The 20,665-nt window shown below is 39.4% G+C and overlaps 1 protein-coding gene across 6 annotated transcripts in view; it reads left to right on the forward strand.

Moving 5' to 3' along the window:
- Positions 1 to 6,344: 6,344 nt before the first annotated feature.
- Positions 6,345 to 20,665, forward strand: part of UBR3 (ubiquitin protein ligase E3 component n-recognin 3) — a 209,680-nt gene continuing 195,359 nt past the window's right edge. For all 6 annotated transcript variants that reach the window (XM_088829999.1, XM_088830004.1, XM_088830007.1 and 3 more), the window contains exon 1: positions 6,345 to 6,927. In XM_088829999.1, the coding sequence (XP_088686125.1) occupies positions 6,383 to 6,927 (545 nt within the window). In that variant the 5' untranslated portion in view covers positions 6,345 to 6,382. The remainder of the gene's footprint in view (positions 6,928 to 20,665) is intronic.

The raw sequence follows: 20,665 nt of genomic DNA on the forward strand, positions 1-20,665 counted from the left end.
TTGGAACTCCGCATTCAGATGCTTATATCTTTCCTTTTCTCCTTTGCTTTTCGCTTCTCTTCTTTTCACAGCGATTTGTAAGGCCTCCTCAGACAGCCATTTTGCTTTTTCGCATTTCTTTTCCATGGGGATGGTCTTGGTCCCTGTCTCCTGTAAATGTCACAAACCTCTGTCCAGAGTTCATCAGGCACTCCATCTATCAGATCTAGTCCCTTAAATCTATTTCTCACTTCCACTGTATAATCATAAGGGATTTGATTTAGGTCATATCTGAATGGTCTAGTGGTTTTCCCTACTTTCTTCAATTTAAGTATGAATTTGGCAATAATGAGTTCATGATCTGAGCCACATTCAGCTCCTGGTCTTGTTTTTGCTGACTGTAAACAGCTTCTCCATCTTTGCCTGCAAAGAATATAATCAGTCTGATTTCGGTGTTGACCATCTGGTGATGTCCATGTGTAGAGTCTTCTCTTATGTTATTGGAAGAGGGTGTTTGCTATGACCAGTGCATTCTCTTGACAAAACTCTATTAGCCTTTGCCCTGCTTCATTCCGTGCTCCAAGGCCAAATTTGCCTGTTACTCCAGGTGTTTCTTGACTTCCCACTTTGCATTCCAGTCCCCTATAATGAAAAGGACATCTTTTTTGGGTGTTAGTTCTAAAAGATCTTGTAGGTCTTCATAGAACCGTTCAACTTCAGCTTCTTCCGCGTTACTGGTTGGGGCATAGGCCTGGATTACTGTAATATTGAATGGTTTGCCTTGGAAATGAACAGAAATCATTCTGTCGTTTTTAAGATTGCATGCAAGTACTGCATTTCGGACTCTTTTGTTCCATGATGGCTACTCCATTTCTTCTAAGGGATTCCTGCCCACAGTAGTAGATATAATGGTCATCTGAGTTAAATTCACCCATTCTAGTCCATTTTAGTTCACTGATTCCTAGAATGTCTATGTTCACTCTTGCCATCTCCTCTTTGACCACTTCCAATTTGCCTTGATTCATGGACCTAACATTCCAGGTTCCTATGCAATATTGCTCTTTACAGCATTGGACTTTGCTTCTATCACCAGTCACATCTGTAAGGTCGCGGAAACAGGCGTCTCAACCTGTAAGGAAATAACCCAGACACCAAGGGAAAGTAACAGGCTTTATTGGCAGCGCGCTCCCGGGCAGAACCCACTGACCCCAAGAATGGCCACGAGGAGTTCTGCCACGAACAAAGGCAGGGTGCGATTTTTATGCCTTCGGGGCAGGAAGTGGCATCATATAACCTGGACAGGCCTAAAATAAGGTAAAGCTCGGGAATGCGAGATTGTGAGTGATCAGCTAGACCGGGTTGGTCACTCTGGAGGTCAGGAAGGGGGGTAGATCTCGGCAGAGGGTTATTACGTTAGAAATTCCTCAGCGGTTTGGCGGGACTTTTTCCCTCCAGCGGGGGATGGAGAGGGGAAGAAAGAGCCAAGATAGCCACCGGGAAGGGGAAGCCACATTCGGCTGTGGTCCATGTGATCAGATCGACTAGTTTTCTGTGATTATGATTTCAGTGTGTCTGCCCTCTGATGCCCCCTCGCAATACCTACCGTCTTATTTGGGTTTCTCTTACCTTGGTCGTGGGATATCTCTTCACAGCTGCTCCAGCAAAGGGCAGCCGCTGCACCTTACCTTGGACGAAGGGTATCTCCTCAAGGCCGCCCCTCCTGACCTTGAACGTGGAGTAGCTCCTCTCGGCTCTCCTGCGCCCGCGCACCACCGCCTATTGGACGTGGGGTAGCTCTCTTGGTCGCGCTTCTTTGTGTGGTCTGTTGCGCAGCTGGAGCCGGTGTCTCTCAGCGTCTGCACCGCCAGAGAAGCAGAAGATATTAAGGATAGGTGGCAAGAATACACAGAAGAACTGTACAAAAAAGATCTTCATGACCAAGATAATCATGATAACGTGATCACTGACCTAGAGCCAGACATCTTGTAATGTGAAGTCAAGTGGGCCTTAGAAAGCGTCACTAGGAACAAAGCTAGTGGAGGTGATGGAATTCCAGTTGAGCTATTTCAAATCTTGAAAGATGATGCTGTGAAAGTGCTGCACTCAATATGCCAGCAAATTTGGAAAACTCAACAGTGGCCACAGGACTGGAAAAGGTCAGTCTTCATTCCAATCCCAAGGAAAGACAATGCCAAAGAATGCTCAAACTACCGCACAGTTGCACTCATCTTACATGCTAGTAAAGTCATGCTCAAAATTCTCCAAGCCAGGCTTCAGCAGTATGTAAACCGTGAACTCCCAGATGTTCAAGCAGGTTTTAGAAAAGGCAGAGAGGAGCCAGAGATCAAATTGCCAACATCCGCTGGATCATGGAGAAAGCAAGAGAGTTCCAGAAAAACATCTATTTCTGCTTCATTGACTATGCCAAAGCCTTTGACTGTGTGGATCACAATAAACTGTGGAAAATTCTGAAAGCTATGGGAATACCAGACCACCTGACCTGCCTCTTGAGGAACCTGTATGCAGGTCAGGAAGCAACAGTCAGAACTGGACATGGAACAAAGGACTGGTTCCAAATAGGAAAAGGAGTACGTCAATGTTGTATATTGTCACCCTGCTTATTTAATTTATATGCAGAGTACATCATGAGGAACGCTGGGCTGGAAGAAGCACAGGCTGGAAGCAAGATTGCTGGGAGAAATATCAATAACCTCAGATATGCAGATGACACTACCCTTATGGCAGAAAGTGAAGAGGAACTCAAAAGCCTCTTGATGAAAGTGAAAGAGGAGAGTGAAAAGGTTGGCTTGAAGCTCAACATTCAGAAAACAAAGATCATGGCATCTGGTCCCCTCACTTCATGGGAAATAGATGGAAAAACAATGGAAACAGTGTCAGACTTTATTTTTTGGGGGCTCCAAAATCACTGCGGATGCTGATTGCAGCCATGAAATTAAGACGCTTGCTCCTTGGAAGGAAAGTTATGACCAACCTAGATAGTATATTAAAAAGCAGAGACATTACTTTGCCAACCAAGGTCTGTCTAGTCAAGGCTATGGTTTTTCCCGTGGTCATGTATGGATGTGAGAGTTGGACTGTGAAGAAAGCTGATCACCGAAGAATTGATGCTTTTGAACTGTGGTGTTGAAGAAGACTCTTGAGAGTCCCTTGGACTGCAAGGAGATCCAACCAGTCCATTCTAAAGGAGACCAGTCCTGGGTGTTCATTGGAAGGACTGATGCTAAAGCTGCTACTGCTGCTGCTGCTGAGTTGCTTCAGTCGTTCTGACTCTGTTCGACCCCATAGACGGCAGCCCACCAGGCTCCCCCGTCCCTGGGATTCCCCAGGCAAGAACACTGGAGTGAGTTGCCATTTCCTTCTCCAATGTGTGAAAGTGAAAAGTGAAAGTGAGGTCGCTCAGTCGGACTGCAGCCCACCAGGCTTCTCCATCCATGAGATTTTCCAGGCAAGAGTACTGGAGTGGCTTGCCATTGCCTTCTCCAGATGCTAAAGCTGAAACTCCAATACTTTGGCCACCTCATGCGACGAGTTGACTCACTGGAAAAGACTCTGATGCTGGGAAGGATTGGGGGCGGCGGGGACGACAGAGAATGAGATGGCAGGATGGCATTATTGACTCGATGGAGATGAGTTTGAGTGAACTCCGGGGAGTTGGTGATGGACAGGGAGGCCTGGTGTGCTGTGATTCATGGGGTCGCAAAGAGTCGGACACAACTGAGCGACTGAACTGAACTGAACTGGATCTCTTCCAGTTTTTTTTTTCTTTCCAACTGTGAATAATACTGCTGTGAGTATTCGTCTACAAGTTTTTGTTTGGATATATATTTTAAATTCTCTTGGGTAGATTTCTAGCAGTGGAATTGTAGAGTTCTGTGGTAAAGTTATGTTTAACACTGTAAGTACATAACTGCTAAACTGTTTTCCCAAGAAGCTGTACCATTTTAAATTCCCATCATTGTTGTAAGAGGAGTCTTATTTTTCTGTATCCTTGTCAACATTTGTTATTGTCTCTCGTTCTGATTATTGCCAATTAGTGAGTGTGTGTAGTAATATTTCATAATTTGGCTTGCATTTTCTTAATGAATAATGATACTTAGAATCTTTTATATGTCTATTTTCAATGTCTATATATTTTTATATGTCACATATATTTTTATATGTCTGTAATCCCATAACAAATAAATTCAAGGGATTAGATCTGATTGTCCACTTATATATTTTCTTTGGTAAAATGTCTATTCACCTTTTTAGCCCCTTTTTCACTTGGGTTATTTCTATTTTTGTTGTTACTAGTTATTCTTAATGGTTTTCTGATGTTGAACATATCTGATATCCTCACAAAGTAGTTGGGAAATCTGGCAAATGTCCAGGTTTCTGTATATGCGTGACAATGTCTATGTAACTAAAATAGGGGGTGATACTTAAACTTTTTTTTTGTTTGTTTTTGTTACAGAAAAAAAGGAGGCACTGGTGATAAGTGCTGGAATTTTTAGAACTTTCCCAGAGCATGTGGAGACCACTGAGGCATGCTGAAAAGGGTCATTTGCCAGCATGCATTATCATGGTCAAGCAGAACAGGCGCCCTTGTTATTCTCCACAGACATGCCGTCCTGGAGAGACACCAGCACACTTCCTCTACTGCCAGAAACCAAAGACACTGATTAGTGAGTACACACTAGTTCTACCTTCATTTGAAATGTTCTTAGATTTTATTTGGTTTACAATTTGGTGATTCATAAAGGGAATTATTGAATTATTTGTCACTGTTAAATGATTGTGAAATGCTTTATTAATGTAAGTCTGGTCAAGACATGTGAAATAGTATGTTTTTGTTATGTTAGATTCATTTATATCACTGTTTATGAATTGGAAATACTCATTCTACTTCTTTGGATTGCTTCTCCTAGAGTTTTTTTCATTCTTTGTTGTCCTTTGTTATATATTCCCAAATTACGTTTAATAATACATCCAGTTCTCTGGAGATGAGCTATGGAAACTTAATAAGCTGTGGTTTTTAGTTCTGGAAGGACTGTTAATGACAATCTCTTTTAAGATTCAGATTTTGCTTGATAGAACAGTGTAACTTCTAGAGATTTTGATACCTTGGGTCTGGGGTAGAGCCTGGGAATATATTTTGTGGGTAAGAACTTCAGGTGAGTCTTAGAATCAGGAAAGTTTGGGAAGCATTGATGTGATAGAAAAAGTAAGACTTTGGATTCAGATGAACTTGGTTTCTAGTCATATTTAATTGCCGGTTGTATGTTTTTGGCACCCATAAACGACCTCTGTAAGTTTGATTTCTTTATAGGATTATTGAGATAGTTTAAATAACATACATAAGGAATGGGGCACAATAGATATGCAACAGGTTATCTATTCTAATTATATTCCATTTAATGACAATAATCAGCCAAATATTGGAGCACTTATGGACAGCGATGAAGACTCATTCTTTGCCCTCAAAAAACTTACCAATTAGTAGCGCGGTGGGGATGAGGTTTTTTACAGTGAAAAGCAATGTTATATCATCAAATAAGTTCAAAACCATTTTCTTTGGAAGAAGGGAAATGAAACAGGCAGACATTGCTAGGAGTGTGGGGTGATTTTATGGGGTGGAGTATGGGTGGCAATAGGAGCAATAAAGACCAGGCGCAGGAAATAAGAAAGCATCTTTAAGAAAACACTGAAGAGTCGCATTGATTTCTTTCAAATAACAAAATTAGAGTAGCACCAGGAGATAATGATAGAAAGACAGGTTGGTGGTGGAACAGAAGATTCAAGTAGTTTTTGACTTTTGCTTCCACGAAAGATTTTGAACAGGAGAGATAGTAAGAATATACCCTAGTCCTCCAAAAAAATGTATTAGAAGTTTAAGCTGACAATAGTGTGAAGGTAGGAATTGATTCGGGGAGGAGGGGAATTAGTTTTTTTTTACAGTAATAATAGTAATTCAATAGTAATTAAGGGTTTGATAACAGTGGGAATCTGTGTCTCAAAACGAAGTTTAGATGCCTAAAATACATCTGAAAGATGCTGTCTTTTATAGTTCGGGTAAATAAAGGAAAAAAAGGTCCATATTAAAGGTTTTCCATATTACCCATATCAAATTTTTTAAAAAGATGAGTCCCTTCTTTTAGTGGCTTTCAACTACAAGAGAGCCAAAAGGTTGAAGAAGGAAACAAGAGGACTGCCCCAGACTAGAGGGTCTGGAAGCCCGCACCCCAGCGGGAGGGGGCGTGTGCAAGGGCGGGGACGCAGGCGGAGGTGCGCGGCAGCCCCGGGGTATCGCGAGAGTTGGGCGTACCGAGCAATCGCAGCAGTCAATTCCCCCACCCTCCCGGGAGGAGCCGGCCCTGGACTCTCCAAATTCTGAGCTCTCATCATGGCGGCGGCGGCCGCTGCGGCCGTCGGGGGGCCGCAGCCGCCCCAAGCCGAGGTGCCCGCTCCCGGGCTGGCCCTGGACAAAGCGGCCACCGCCGCGCACCTGAAGGCGGCCCTCAGCCGGCCGGACAACCGGGCAGGTGCTGAGGAGCTGCAGGCGCTGCTGGAGCGGGTGCTGAGCGCCGAGCGGCCGCTGGCAGCCGCTGCGGACGGCGAGGAGGCGGCGGCGGCCGGCGGCGGGGGCGGTCCAGGGGCGGCCGAGGAGGAGGCTCTGGAGTGGTGTAAGTGCCTTCTGGCGGGCGGCGGAGGCTACGACGAGTTCTGCGCGGCGGTGCGGGCCTACGACCCCGCGGCGCTGTGCGGCCTGGTCTGGACAGCCAACTTCGTGGCCTACCGCTGCCGGACGTGCGGCATCTCCCCCTGCATGTCGCTTTGCGCCGAGTGCTTCCACCAGGGTGACCACACCGGACACGACTTCAACATGTTCCGTAGCCAGGCCGGGGGCGCCTGCGACTGCGGAGACAGCAACGTGATGCGGGAGAGTGGGTGAGTGGAGCCTTTCCCCGGGGCGGGGGACACCGCGGGATTGCCCAGGCCGAGGCTGGAGAGGCCTCGGCGAGGGGAAGCTCGGAGCCGACGCCGAGCTGTCAAGAGAGAGAAGTGGGGGAAGGTGCAGCCGCATGGGGATGGAAGTGACTGAGCTGTCAGCGGTGGGAAGGGGATGGGGAGGAGGGGAGAGCGGAGAGCGTGCTTAGACAACGAGGCTGGGCATTTCGGGGAAGCCGGGTCGAATGAGTGATTGCGAGAAAAGAGCTAGTGCCTAGAGTAGGAACGGAGGGAAGAGGAAAGGATGTTTGGGGAATCTGGTGTCGAGCTGTCAATTGTGTATTTGCTGGGGAAGGCTTTAAAGCCGCCCGTTTCTTGGGAAGAAAACTGATGATGTGATTTGGATTATTTGGGAGAGCGATGATACTGGGGACTAAAGTGGGTCGCGGGATGACGGGAGTGGGGGAAGTGGTCTTGCAGCTGCAGAGGAGGACAGCTTGTGGCAAGGGGCTTCTGAACTGTCAGTGTGTCAGTGTGAGGGAAGGAGCTCCTGAGCTGCTGGGGGTTGAGGGAGGAGGGAAGGGGAGGGGCCTGAATGAAAAGTGACTGTTGAGCTGTCAGTGGAGTATCTGGTGTGCTGGAATGACAGCTAGAATTGAGCTACTGAGCGAGCAGTCAGTTACAGAATACCCTCCATACCAGAACAAACAAAACACTGAGCGAATTAGGAATCAAGTGCTCGGTCTTCTCTAGTTAAAAGGGCACTTTATTCACGGACTAATACGCGAACCTCTATCTAAAAGGAAACACTCAACAGATGCTTTTCGATAGGAGTGTTGTACCAGGATGTTGGGATTTGCCAAAAGACATTTCAGAGATTGCAGGGAGTTAAAGAGTTTGTACGTGTTGTGTCTTGGCTTGGGACATGATGTCTGGGGAAGTCCTGTGAGAAGAAAAAAGCTTAGTCAAAGAGAGTTTTTTGGTTGGGTAGTATCTGAAAGAATGTTAGCAAATCCAGTTATTCAAGTTTTTCGATTTTCAGGTCTCATAATTAATGATAGAGTATAATCCCTTTAGAAATGGTCTCTGTTTTCCTTGGAGTAGGTTACTATTACCTGTAGGTTACTGTTACTGCAAAATGTTTGTATCTATTAGGTAGATACATGACCTATGTCTTAAGCAGCTTATGCAAGAGTAGAAAATAAGTTCCTTAAATAGTCTTGGAGTTAGAGGAGGCTTCTGTGCAGAGGGAGTAAGAAAAAGCTTCAGAAAGGAGCTTTTTTGAGCTTCTTAATAATGATAATACTTGTAATTCTGCTGCTGCTGACAAGGACAATAGTAATTGCAGCTAACATTTGCTAACTTTAGAGTGTATGCCTGACACTTAAAAAATACTTTCAAAATTGATAATTGAATAGGTAAAATTTTTCTTAGCTAAAAAAGCAAAAAAATATACACAGTTTAAAGTTTTCCTCCCATCCTGTCTCCTGTCTGTCCAATTTCTTTCCACCGTTTTTAGTTTCTCTCAGTGTGAAAGCAAGGGTGAATATGTATTTTGATTTTTCAGTCTCTTTATATCATATACTTTAGTCTATGCATCTTGCATTTTTCACTTAAGAGGTCTATATCAGTAAATCAGTGTACTCTGTTAAAAAAATCTGTATAGTGTTTCATGTCATAAATTTGCCATTCTTAGTCATCACTTTTGATGGACATTTTGGTTCCAGTATGAAATTGCAAACTGATATACCTTCTTTTCACACCTGTGCAAGAATATCAGTGGGATAAATAAAGTGAAATTTCCAGATTGCCCCCGCCATGAGGCTTAGTAGTAAGCAGAGCACGTGACTGTTTCACAACAACCTCATCAACAGAGTGCTATTAAAATTTTGAATTTTTATCCACCTGTTTGGAAAATAATGATCAGATATTAAAACCCGCTTTACATGATTAGCTCATTTAATCAATAACTCCAAATCTGTTACTCATTATCCTCATTGTACAGAAGAGGAAAGTGGGGCACAGGGTTTAAGACACTTGCTCAGGATTACACAAGTAGTTGGCTATGCGTCTTGATGCTGGAGCCTGACAGCTTTCTGTTTCTCTTTCTGTTGCCTTTACAAATAACATTCTTATTGGTACTTCCATTCGTTACTGTGTTCCTTTTTTTTTTAATATGTCATTCTTATTTAGGCCTTTTTTTTTTTTCTTTTTAAAATCTTGCCTGTTAAAAACATTTAAGAGGGATTTCAAAACAGAGGAACTGGAACAGTGCTTTATTGATACTTAGACATTTTTGCTTCTTAGTCAAGGTTAACATTTAAGAAACCCATAAAGTACATGAAAGTAGGAAATAATATTGATTCTTTCCTGAATTTAAGAACCAAGTGGTATAATTAATTATCAGGTTCATTTGGATGAAATGCATTTCTGATCTCTCATTGTGATGCTTCATTGTGGGAGCAGAAATATCTCAGTGAATTTCTTTCAAGGTACTTGTACAGTTTTAGGGCATCTGGGCTGTAGCCGGTCTGTATCTTAATCTTATAGCATTTGCCTTTATGGACATCTTGTAGATTCTTATTTTTTCCCTAATCAGGCAAGCCTCCCTTTATGAGATGATATATGCATGCGTGCTCAGTCGATTCAGTCATGTCTGACTCTTTGCGACCCTATGGATTGTAGCCCACCGGGCTCCTCTGTCCATGGGATTCTCCAGGCAAGAATATTGGATTGGGTTGTCCTGTCCTTCTCCAGGGGATCTATAGTACTTAAATAATTATTGTCTATCTAAAATGCATAGCTATTGTCTGTACATGCCAGCAGTTGCCATGCCGTTTCATGATGGGCAAGAGTGAACAATAAACAATATTATGGTCATGTGATTATTCTGAAATTTTTACCACTCTCTGGGATGGACAGGATAATTCTTCTGGGCTACGCACCTAATTACTGCCTTGAGAGACACAGGATGTTAGCCAGTGGTGCAGTTTGAAAGGCTGCCTCTGGAACCTTTTTAGAACTGGGAATCATTAAAAAATTCCTGGTGGGCAAAGCTGGACTACCCTCACATGGATGGAATGTAACTTTTCTCAGTTTTTGATATTTCTTAAAATTTTTTTGGTTGCTTAAGATTGAAGATGTGTTGATTTTGGTGTTGTTTGTTATTTTAATTATCACAGAAGTTTGTATATCCTATTCAGTAAATTTTAAAGGAAGCATTCTATTGTTCTCTGTATCTTGTTCTTAGTAAAAGAGAAGAAACCCTGCTGTGCCTTAATCCTTTCCCCAGTGTCTGACTGTTTTGGTTAGGATGTTGTATGATTGGAGATGGGAAGAATCAAATATTCGGTCCATCACAACCTGTATTACTATTTAATTTTCAGATTTATAATTATAGAAATATGTAAGGAGGATTCAGTTTTCTTTGATTAGTAGTAATAAATGTGGCATATTAACAGGTGTACAAATCAAAGGAAGAAAACAGCTGAGAATTCATTTGTGGGAAGAGATTACAAAGTCTATAGAAACTGTGTGTTAGTAATTGTGTTTGTGGACTTCGCTGGTGGTCCAGTGGTTAAGACTGAATGCTTCCAATGCTAGAGGTGTGAGTTTAATCCCTGGTGAGGGAACTAAGATTCCGAGCTTTGCAGCATGTCCATAAAATAAATAAAAATAAATTTAAGTAAAAATTTAGAAGATAAATAAATTTTGAGAATAGTAATGGAAAATATAAAATAATGTTTGACTGGTTTGGGGTTCTGATGTTACAAACCGGAAATTGGAATTTTAAACATTTAGTTTTCGAATTTTGATGCAGAGGATGACCGTTTGCATATTCTGTTCTGCATTACAGATATTTTTTTGCTACCTTCCTTATTCTGCCTCACAGATTCTGAACTCCTTAAAAATTAGAAAATTCATTTTTCTATTATTAATCAAAGGCTCTTGCACTTGCTTACTAGGTAAATAGTATGTGTTGAATTAAATTGGATAAACTAGTGACTGTTTTACCTTAAAGTTTACCCTGAAGTCACATTGCTTTAGTTATTCAGGAGGTGGCATGGATTGTTAAATCCACAGCATATTTTTTTTTTTTTTTTTAGGAAAAAAATTTTACTTTCAAGGATTTGTGCAGACAGTGGTGAATAAAAAATTTTAATTCAGCTATAAAAAGCTGACTTCATTCCACCCAGGCATACAGGGTTTATGCTGTGCCAGTTTGAATCTGAGGCAGTACTGCTATCCCCATTTTTCTAACCCTGTTCAGTTCAGCTCAGTCGTGTCTGACTCTCTGCAACCCCATGAATCACAGCATGCCAGGCCTCCCTGTCCATCACCAATTAGATTCTGTTAAAGGAACACCTTCCTATGATTTTCAGTCAAAAATATGACATACCAACCAAAGCATCTTTTTTCAGTGTACTTCAGGAATTGTTATTATTTTTTAATTTCAAAAGTAATACTTACTGGTTATAACATAAAAATAGGTGGATAAAGTAAAAAGTGAAGTTTCCTCTTTCCTCCATCCCACTTCTCAGTGAGAGATTTCCCTTTCTTTTGAGTTTAATTTTGACTAAATTATAACTTAAATTATAATTTGACTTAATTATAACTAAAAAGATTTTAGTTATAATTTATTCACCTTTTCTAGATGTTTTGTTGTGGGAAGTTTTTAGGTTATTTGGTGTGTGGCAGTGCTAGAAATACTTTGGCCACCTCATGCAAAGAGCTGACTCATTTGAAAAGACCCTGATGCTGGGAAAGATTGAGGGCAGGAGGTGAAGGGGATGACAGAGGATGAGATGGTTCGATGGCATCACCGACTCAATGGACATGGGTTTGGGTAGACTCGGGAGTTGGTGATGGACAGGGAGGCCTGTGTGCTGCGTCGCAAAGAGTCGGACACGACTGAGCAACTGAACTGAACTGAACTGAGTGCTCGAAATTGAAGCCGTGGATGTCTGGTTGAATAGTGTTATACTCTCTGTACCTTGCTTTTTCCCCTGAACATACTTATTGAACACTGTCTCTTATTAGTACATGGAGAACAATTTGATTTTCCTTTTAAACTGTATTCTATTGCATTTTGATATTTTTGTATTTATTTAGTCAGTTCACTACTGATGAACATGTAAATTAAATCTTGGGCTTAATATAAGCATAACGATAGTCAATATTCTTGTATACACCTCTTTGTTTATGTGTGTGAGTATACGTGTGAAGATAAACTCCCTCAAGTAATATCTTGGTTAATGGAAATGTGCATTTTAAACTTTGATAGGGCTTCCCTGGTGGCTCTGAGGTTAAAGCGTCTGCCTCCAATGTGGGAGACCCAGGTTCGATCCCTGGGTTGGGAAGATCCCCTGGAGAAGGAAATGGTAACCCACTCCAGTATTCTTGCCTGGAGAATCCCATGGACGGAGAAGCCTGGTAGGCTACAGTCCATGGGGTCGCAAAGAGTTGGACACGACTGAGCGACGGAACGGAACGGAGCACCCTCCAAAGAAATTAATTTACATTCTCACCAATAATGTATGAAAGAACATGTTTCCAAACATCTTGGCCAGTGTATATGGTGTTACCAGTTTTTCTGATCTTTGTTAATCTGATAAGTGAGAAATGATATCTTTTTCATCTGCTATCCCTTCCCCCACTCCCCTTTCCTCCCAGACTGGAGTATTTTGAAGCAAATCTCAGGTATCTTTTAATTCACCTTATGAATATTTATGTATTTCAGTAAGGAGATATGAACCCTTAAAAATAAAAGAGAACCCAAATGTCCATTGACAGATGAATGGATAAACAAAATGTGGTATATTCATAAGATGGAATGTCATTCAGCCTTTACAAGGAATGACATTCAGACACATGCTCCAATATGGATGAACCTTGAAAATCTTATGCTAAATGAATAAACGTGACATAAAAAGACATCCTATTTCATCCTATTTATATGAACTTCTTGCAGTCGTTTAATTACCAAGAGAGAAAGTAGAATGGTGGTTGCCAGGGGCTTGGCACGATGGAGTTGTTTAATGGGTAGAGTTTTGGTTTGGGAAGATAAAAATGTTCTTGAGCTGTATGGTGGTGATGGTTGCGTAACAATGTGAATATCCTTAATACCACTTAAAATGGTTAAAATGATAAATTTTATGTGTATTTTATCACAAAGGATTGTAGTACTGTTACAATTATAGTACCTAAAATATTTATAGTTATTTTTTAGTATCTTCAACTATACAGTGAGTGTTCAGATTTTCCCACTTGTCTCATAAATGATTTCTTAGGGTTGACTTAGGATTAGGATGCAGAGTTCTACTGTTGTAGTTGGTTTTCATTTCTCTGAAGAATCTTCATTTATAGTTTTCTCCACCCCTCCTGTTTTATCCTTCTTTTAATTTATTAGTTAAAGAAATCAACGTTTTGGGATTTAATGATTGCAGCTCTGTGATATTTGACTTGTTCCTCTGCCCGTTATTTCCTGTAAACTGGTAGTTGGATCTAGAGTCTTGATCAAATTTTAGGTTCTGTTTTTGGGGAGGTGGTGCAAGAAAACTTTATAATGGTGTCTTATACTTCCTGTTGAATTGTAGCAGGAGTCACAGAATATCTCCTTGTTCCTTCTTTAGTAAATGTTAGGTTGATCAGTGTGTTCAGGTTTGTCAGCCCAATCCATACGTCGTAAAGTTCCATATCATGTCAATGATTTTTGCAGCTATTGACTATCACTGTCTAGATCCATTATTTCATTAGGGGCTACAAAATGGTGATACTCTAATTGTATTATCCTTTCATATATTACTGAGTTCTTTCTAGATACTCAAAGTTTCAAGGATCAACTATACTTACTTATATCTATATCTCTAGACGTGTTTTACAGAGATCTTCTACTGAGGGGTGTACTGTGGTCAAACAAACTTGGGAAACACTACGTCTTGTATTTTTTTGGCTAGCTTCAATGTATAACATTTAAAAAAAATCCTGTAGTAAAGAAATCTGTAAATTTGAACAATCTAAGTTTCATTGATTAAATCTAGGAAGCTATTATTTTTGAGTCATACCAGTTTGGAAAATTTTGTCCACTTGACTACCGTTCCATTAACTTAATTTCAGCATGTCTAAAACTGAATCAGCTATATATCTCTCCAAAAAAGATTTTCCTTTTCTTTCTTTCTGTTTAAATTAGTTTAATTTCCCCTCCTCGTCAGAAAATCCCAGCTATTAGTGGCTTAAGCTTCGAAGCATTTACTGTTTTGCATCTCAGGACTAGTTCAGCAGCTTATTAGTGTTACAGGGACAGAGGATTTTTATAAACTTTTGTTTCATCACTCAGTTTGTTTATATTTTGTCTTTGTTGTCTCATGGCTGGGGAAAAACAGAGGAATGGATTTTGGGTATATATCTAACAGTGTCTGCTTGTATCATTATTGGTTCTTTCCTTTTCCTCTCCTCACATGCTTGATACTAAGACCTATTCTTTTGTTTTCTCTTAGATTTGTTCTTTTCATTCTCTGCTGTTATCTTAGGCCAAGCCTTCATGACATAATAATCTATTCCATGATAATTACTATTTTCCTGCCTGTAATAATTTCACAGTTCAGTCTGACCTTCACTCATATAAAATTCTGCTTCACATATGTCACAACTTTGCTTAAAATAACTTCTCATATTTTATCGGCTAATGTCTGAAGCCTTTGGCCTGGCGTCAGTGTTTTCCACAACATGGCCTCTACGTACATTGCCAACTTTATTGTCCCATTGCAGTAGGATCCTCTCTGTTACTTTTTAAAAAATTTTAGTTCACTGTTTGTATTCCTGTCCTTGAAGTCTCAGTTATATCCTGTGCTACAAAGTCCGGTTGCAAGTTTTATTTTTCCTGTCAAGCTCATGTGTAAGGGCAACACTCCTGTAGCATATGTACAGTGTGAAACCATACTGCAGGGTTTGATTTTCTGAATTAACAGGGTTTTTTTTTCATTTTTAGCTTCTATCCCTACAAATAGCAAACTTTCAATAAAGATTTTATGATAAGGACCTTGCCATATATGTCTATTTTATTTGTGTTTTCTTTGCTCATATTCAGAGTTTTATTTATGTATTTACATGGATTTCTTGTGAAATTTTCTTCCCTGTGTATCTGGAATTTTCTCCATAGCAGTATCCATCTAACTCAAGTTGCAAATTCAAGCAAAGGAGCACAACACTCCTGTACTGAGAGCTCAGAGGAAGAAGAGTTAAAGAAATCTTTGTTCTCTGTTCTGTGTTCATTGTATTTTTTTGTCATTGCTAATTTACTAGAAATAATGTAGACAGATTCTGCTTAGTGGAGGATGTTCTACTTGAGCTGAGTGTAATTTCTAGTCATCTTTATTGTTATGAGGTTTACCTACAACAGCAGTGTGGAAGTCTGGTTAAATTGTAATTTTTTCTAATTTTTATTTCATATTAAAGTCTAAAACTATTTTCAACTATGAAACATTTTCAATATACATAAAAGTATAAATATATAACAAATACTTTTGTGCTCACTATTAAGATTAATAGAGGTCAACTTTGTTATATTTGCCTTAGAGCTTTTTTCAGTCAAAAAACTGAAGGTCATCCTCTTCTCCCTATATCTTTTCCTCCCTAAGAATTAGCATTATCCTGAAATTCCTGTGTTATATGCATGCATGTTTTACTTTTATATTTATTCAATATGTTTTACATTTGCTTAAATGTACTACATTTAAACTATATATGTGTGTATAATTCTTTTAGTATGGAAAATTTACATAAATTATTTTATATTAATCCTTCTGCATCTTGCCTTTTTTATTTACCATGTTGCTAAAATAGACTATTAATTTCTAATTACTATTAAACATTCTATAGTGTGATTAAACCATAGTTTGCTTATCTGTTTCTTTGCTGAGGGGACAGTCTAGATGCTTTACATTTTTTATTGTTTCCAAAAGGGCTTCAGTGAACATCTTTGTATGTGTCTCCTTGTATAGATATACCAGACTTTTTTTTAGGCTAGAGTCTGAGGAGAGGGATTTCTGGATCATAGGGTGTGCATTCTTCAGCACACCTTACTAGATAGCTGAGAATTGATTTCCATTGTTTTATCCAGTTTTTACTTCCAATTACTCTTCCACCAGGAATTTGAGTTCCTGTTTTTCTATTTATCAAGAGTTGCTGATACATTAAAAAAATAAAGAATATATTTGAAAAATGTTGCCAATCTGTTGGATGTAAACAAGCATGTTTTCACATGTTTTTAGGCCATTTAATTTCTTCTTTGTGAACTGCAGGCTTTTCTCTAGCTGTGGAGAGCGGGGGCCACTCTCTAGTTATGGTGTGTGAGCTTCTCATTGTGGTGGCTTTTCTTGTTGCTGAGCACGGATGGGCCCACACAGCAGCAAGGACCCAGCATAGCCAAAAATAAATAAATAAGATAAAATAAAATACAGTTACCCTCAATTAGATTTAAAAAAATCTATAAGCATTTTTTAAAACAAAGGTAAAGAGGATTGCTTTAAAAAGACACAAATAATACAGACTAGCATGAACATTTGTGTGGTTTTCTATTTTAAATATAACAGTATGTTCTTGTCAGTCCCAAACTCCCAAAATGTTGTCCCCGCACCGTACCCCCAACTCTGGTAACCACAGGTTCATTCTCTAAGTCTGTGAATTTATTTTTCTTTTGTTAATAAGTTCATCTGTATTATTTTTTGTTTTTAGTTTCCGCAAATAAGTGATATCATATGATATTTGTGTTTCTTTGACTGACTTCACTTAGTATGATAATGTCCAGGTCCATCTGTGTTGCTGCTAATGGCGTTATTTCCCTGTTTTTAGTGGCTGAGTAATACTTCATTGTGTGTGCCACATCTTTATCTATTCGTTTGTCAGTGGACATTTAGGTTACTTTCATGTCTTGACCACTGTAAATATCTGGCACCATTTATTAAACAATCATTTTTTTCTTCATTGATCTTACTGCTACTGTATGACAGATCTTGTATCAGTTTGTATATGTCTTAAACTCTTGTATTGATATGTCTCTTGTAACAATATCAAACTGCTTTAATTATTATAACATTAGAATAAATCTTAATATGGCAAGATTTCCCTTATTGTTCTTCAAAAGAATTTTGGCTATACTTGGTCCCAACTTTTTCATTTCAATTTCAGGGTCATCTTGTCAAGTTCTGTGGAAAATTCTGTTAGTTATTTATTGGAATCACATTACATTTCAGGGCACTGCAGAAGGAGACTCTACAAGGGTATTCATTATACTATTTGTAATAGGAAAAAAAATAGAAACAATGAGGTTAGTAAACTGTGGTTTAATCATGCAGTGGAATTCTTTTCAGTAGAAAACACGCTTTGTTAAGAGTAGTATTAAATCTACCTAACCATGAGAATAATCCAAATTGTTTTTTCTGTAAGTAATTTCCTCCATAAATTGTGCAGCTTTTGTTATATTTATTCCTGGATAATTTATTTTTGTTTCTACTATAGATGATATCATTTTAAAAATTGCTTTTTCTAATTTATTTTTTATTGCTTTTTCCTAGTATTTTGTATTACAAAAGTATTCAAATACTATTAATTTTTTAATATTGATCAAGCAATCATTGAAGTGTCTTCTAATAACTAATCTGTGTATTTTCTTATTAATGCATCCTATTGTATGTCAGAAACTTACATATGTCTAATTCAGCATTCTTAGTCCATTCTAAGGGAGATCGATCCTGGGTGTTCATTGGAAGGACTGATGCTAAAGCTGAAACTGCAATACTTTGGCCACCTCATGCGACGAGTTTACTCACTGGAAAAGACTCTGATGCTGGGAAAGGTTGGAGACGGGAGGAGAAGGGGACGACAGAGAATGAGATGGCTGGATGCCATCACCGACTCTGTGGACATGAGTTTGAGTGAACTCCGGGAGTTGGTGATGGACAGAGAGGCCTGGCATGCTGTGATTCATGGTGTCGCGGAGAGTCGGACACGACTGAGCGACTGAACTGAACTGAACTGAACAAGCCTTAGGGGTTGATATTATCATCTACATAAGTAAAAATAGTCCCAGGGAAGCAATAGGACCAGAGTCACACAGCCATTATTCACACTTATTTCTGTCAGAATCCGAATCCTGTGTTCTTAGGCTCTGTGCCTCTGTTGATGCTGCATACTAGGTAGGTGGGTAGGTTTAGTGGCTCAGTCGCGTCCGACTCTTGCTACCCCATGGACTGTAGCCCACTAGGCTCCTCTGTCCATGAGATTCCCCAGGCAAGAGTAGAAGTTAAAAAAACTTAGCAAAGAATTTGTAATTCTTTGATCTGGAAGGGTATTTGGGAGTTGAAGGAGAATATTACAGATAGAAGGAACAAAAAAACGTAAAGCTTCATAGGCTTGAAAGAACATTATATAATCAAGTACTAGAGTAGTTTTCACCCTCACTCTTGAATTATATATATATATATGTGTGTGTGTATATATATATATAATATATATATAAATGTGTTTTAAGATTTATTTATTTTTTGGGCGTGATGGGTCTTCATTGCTGCACATAGGCTTTCTCAAGTTGTGGTGAGTGAGGGTTACTCTTCCTTGTAGTGTGTGGCCTTCTTATTGCAGTGGCTTCTTCTGTGGAGCACAGCCTCTAGGTGTGCGTGGGTTTCAGTGGTTGCAGCTCCTGGACTCTAGAGTGTGGGATCAGTAGTTGTGGCACACAGGCTTCGTTGCTCCATGGCACATGGGATCTTCCCAGACCAGGGATTGAACAGGTTCCCTTTGCATTGTAAAACAGATTCTTAACCGCTGGACCACCAAGGAAGCCCCTCGAATAATATTTTAACTGGGTTGAGAGTTTTAGTTGACATTTGTTTTCCCTTACACTTTGAATATACTTTTCTGTTGTCTTCTGGTCTCTTGCTGAGAGGTTATATTCCGTCTAATTGGTCTTTTGTAATTAATCTGCCTTTTTAATTGGTTGCTTTTACGATTTATTTTTTGGTAATCTATAGTTTCACTGTGATGTGTCTATTTGTTGGGCTGTCTATTTATTTCTTCTAGATTAGGATTTGTGTCTCTCATCAGTTCTGAAAATTCTCAGCCATCATCTCCTTGAATTTTGAGTCTCTACTATCTTTATTTTCTGTTTCGGATATCATGTTATTATATTTGTTGGATCGTCTCATTCTGTCTCCTAAAGAGAGTGCACTCACTTTCTATTCATTTATCTTTTTTTTCCCCCTGAATTGAGGGTAATTGCCTCAGATCTATCTTCTTGGTAATTCCTTCTTCATTTCTATCTGATCTGCTGTCCAGTGTGTCTATTAAGTTTTTAATTTGAATGAATGTAAATTTCATTTCTAGAAAAATCTTTAAGGACAATTTTACAGAGAATTTGAGTTTTATCATTGGTCCAGTGTCAATTTTAAAAATTAACTTTTAGTTTGGGGTTTCCAAAGCCACAGGAATAATATAAATCCCAGACTTGCATGAAGCCTAGATTTGTGGTTTTGACTTCTTAAAGGAATTTTAAACCTTACCCATTGCCCAGGTAGAGATAACTCTGCTTGTAGGTGATTTGATTTGGAGAATGGGGACAATTTAATGGAATATATTCTTAAAAGAATCTCTGAAAATCTAACCTATAATAATGAAAAGAATTCCTGGAATGCTGGTTGGCATGAATATATTATTATATTTCTGATTTATTCACTATGATATTTTCATTATCACAAAACATCAGTTAGCTTATCAGTCATCTCTGAAGAACGCTCATATTTTGACAGGGGACCTTTGATGTTGGTCTTGCTAATTTTCACTTTAGAATTTGTGAGAACATATGTGACTATGAGGACATGTTTTGGTTGCTCTTCCCAATGTTTTTGTCTTTTTGTCCTTTGGTAAATCACTTAATTTTCCTAGGCTGTATTTTTTCTCACATGTAAAATAGGGATGGTGGGCAGATGAAAACCTGCCTACTTCAATTTTTTTCTTTTAAACTAAATGTGACACTAAACACATAAAATAGAATGGTATTATTCCAATTGATTGCCTGAGACTATGAAACATTGGCATGCTGTAATAATATTCTATTATGCTAGTGCGCTTACCCTTTTATCAAAGTGTTGGATTGGAATGCTTGACCAAGGCAGTTGCATATGATTTTGAGGGCATGTTTTTGGAATAGCTTGAATAAGGAATAATTGGCTCAGTGGTAAAGAATCTGCCTACCAATGCAGGAGACTCAAGAGTTATGGATGGGTTCTATCCCTGCGTTGGTAGATTCCCTGGAGAAGGAAATGGCAACCCACTCCAATATTCTTGCCTGGGAAATCCTGGGGACAGAGAGGAGCCTGGGGGGCTACAGTCCATGGAGTCCCAAAAAAGTCAGACACGACTTAGTGACTAAACAACGATAGCAATAAGTTGCACAATTTAAAGTACAGTAACTTTTCACGTGTGTGTGTGTGTATACACACAATTTTTTTTATATATACACATACACACACCTGTAAAACTGTGACCTCAATCAGGATAGTAAACATAGCAACTACCTGCAAGGTAATGCGTACCTTCTGCCTTTTTCTGTGCCCCTTCCCTCAGCAACCACTGATCTACATTCTGTTGCTATAGATTAATTTCCTTTTCTAGAGCTTTATATAAATGGAGTGTGTGTGTGTAGCTTGTGGTGTAAAACCACATTTATAAGTATAAAAAAATTGTT

Source organism: Moschus berezovskii, chromosome 2 (assembly GCF_049115385.1).
Source record: "Moschus berezovskii isolate FMDL1 chromosome 2, NW_MosBer_1.0, whole genome shotgun sequence".
In the NCBI taxonomy this organism is placed as follows: domain Eukaryota; kingdom Metazoa; phylum Chordata; class Mammalia; order Artiodactyla; family Moschidae; genus Moschus; species Moschus berezovskii.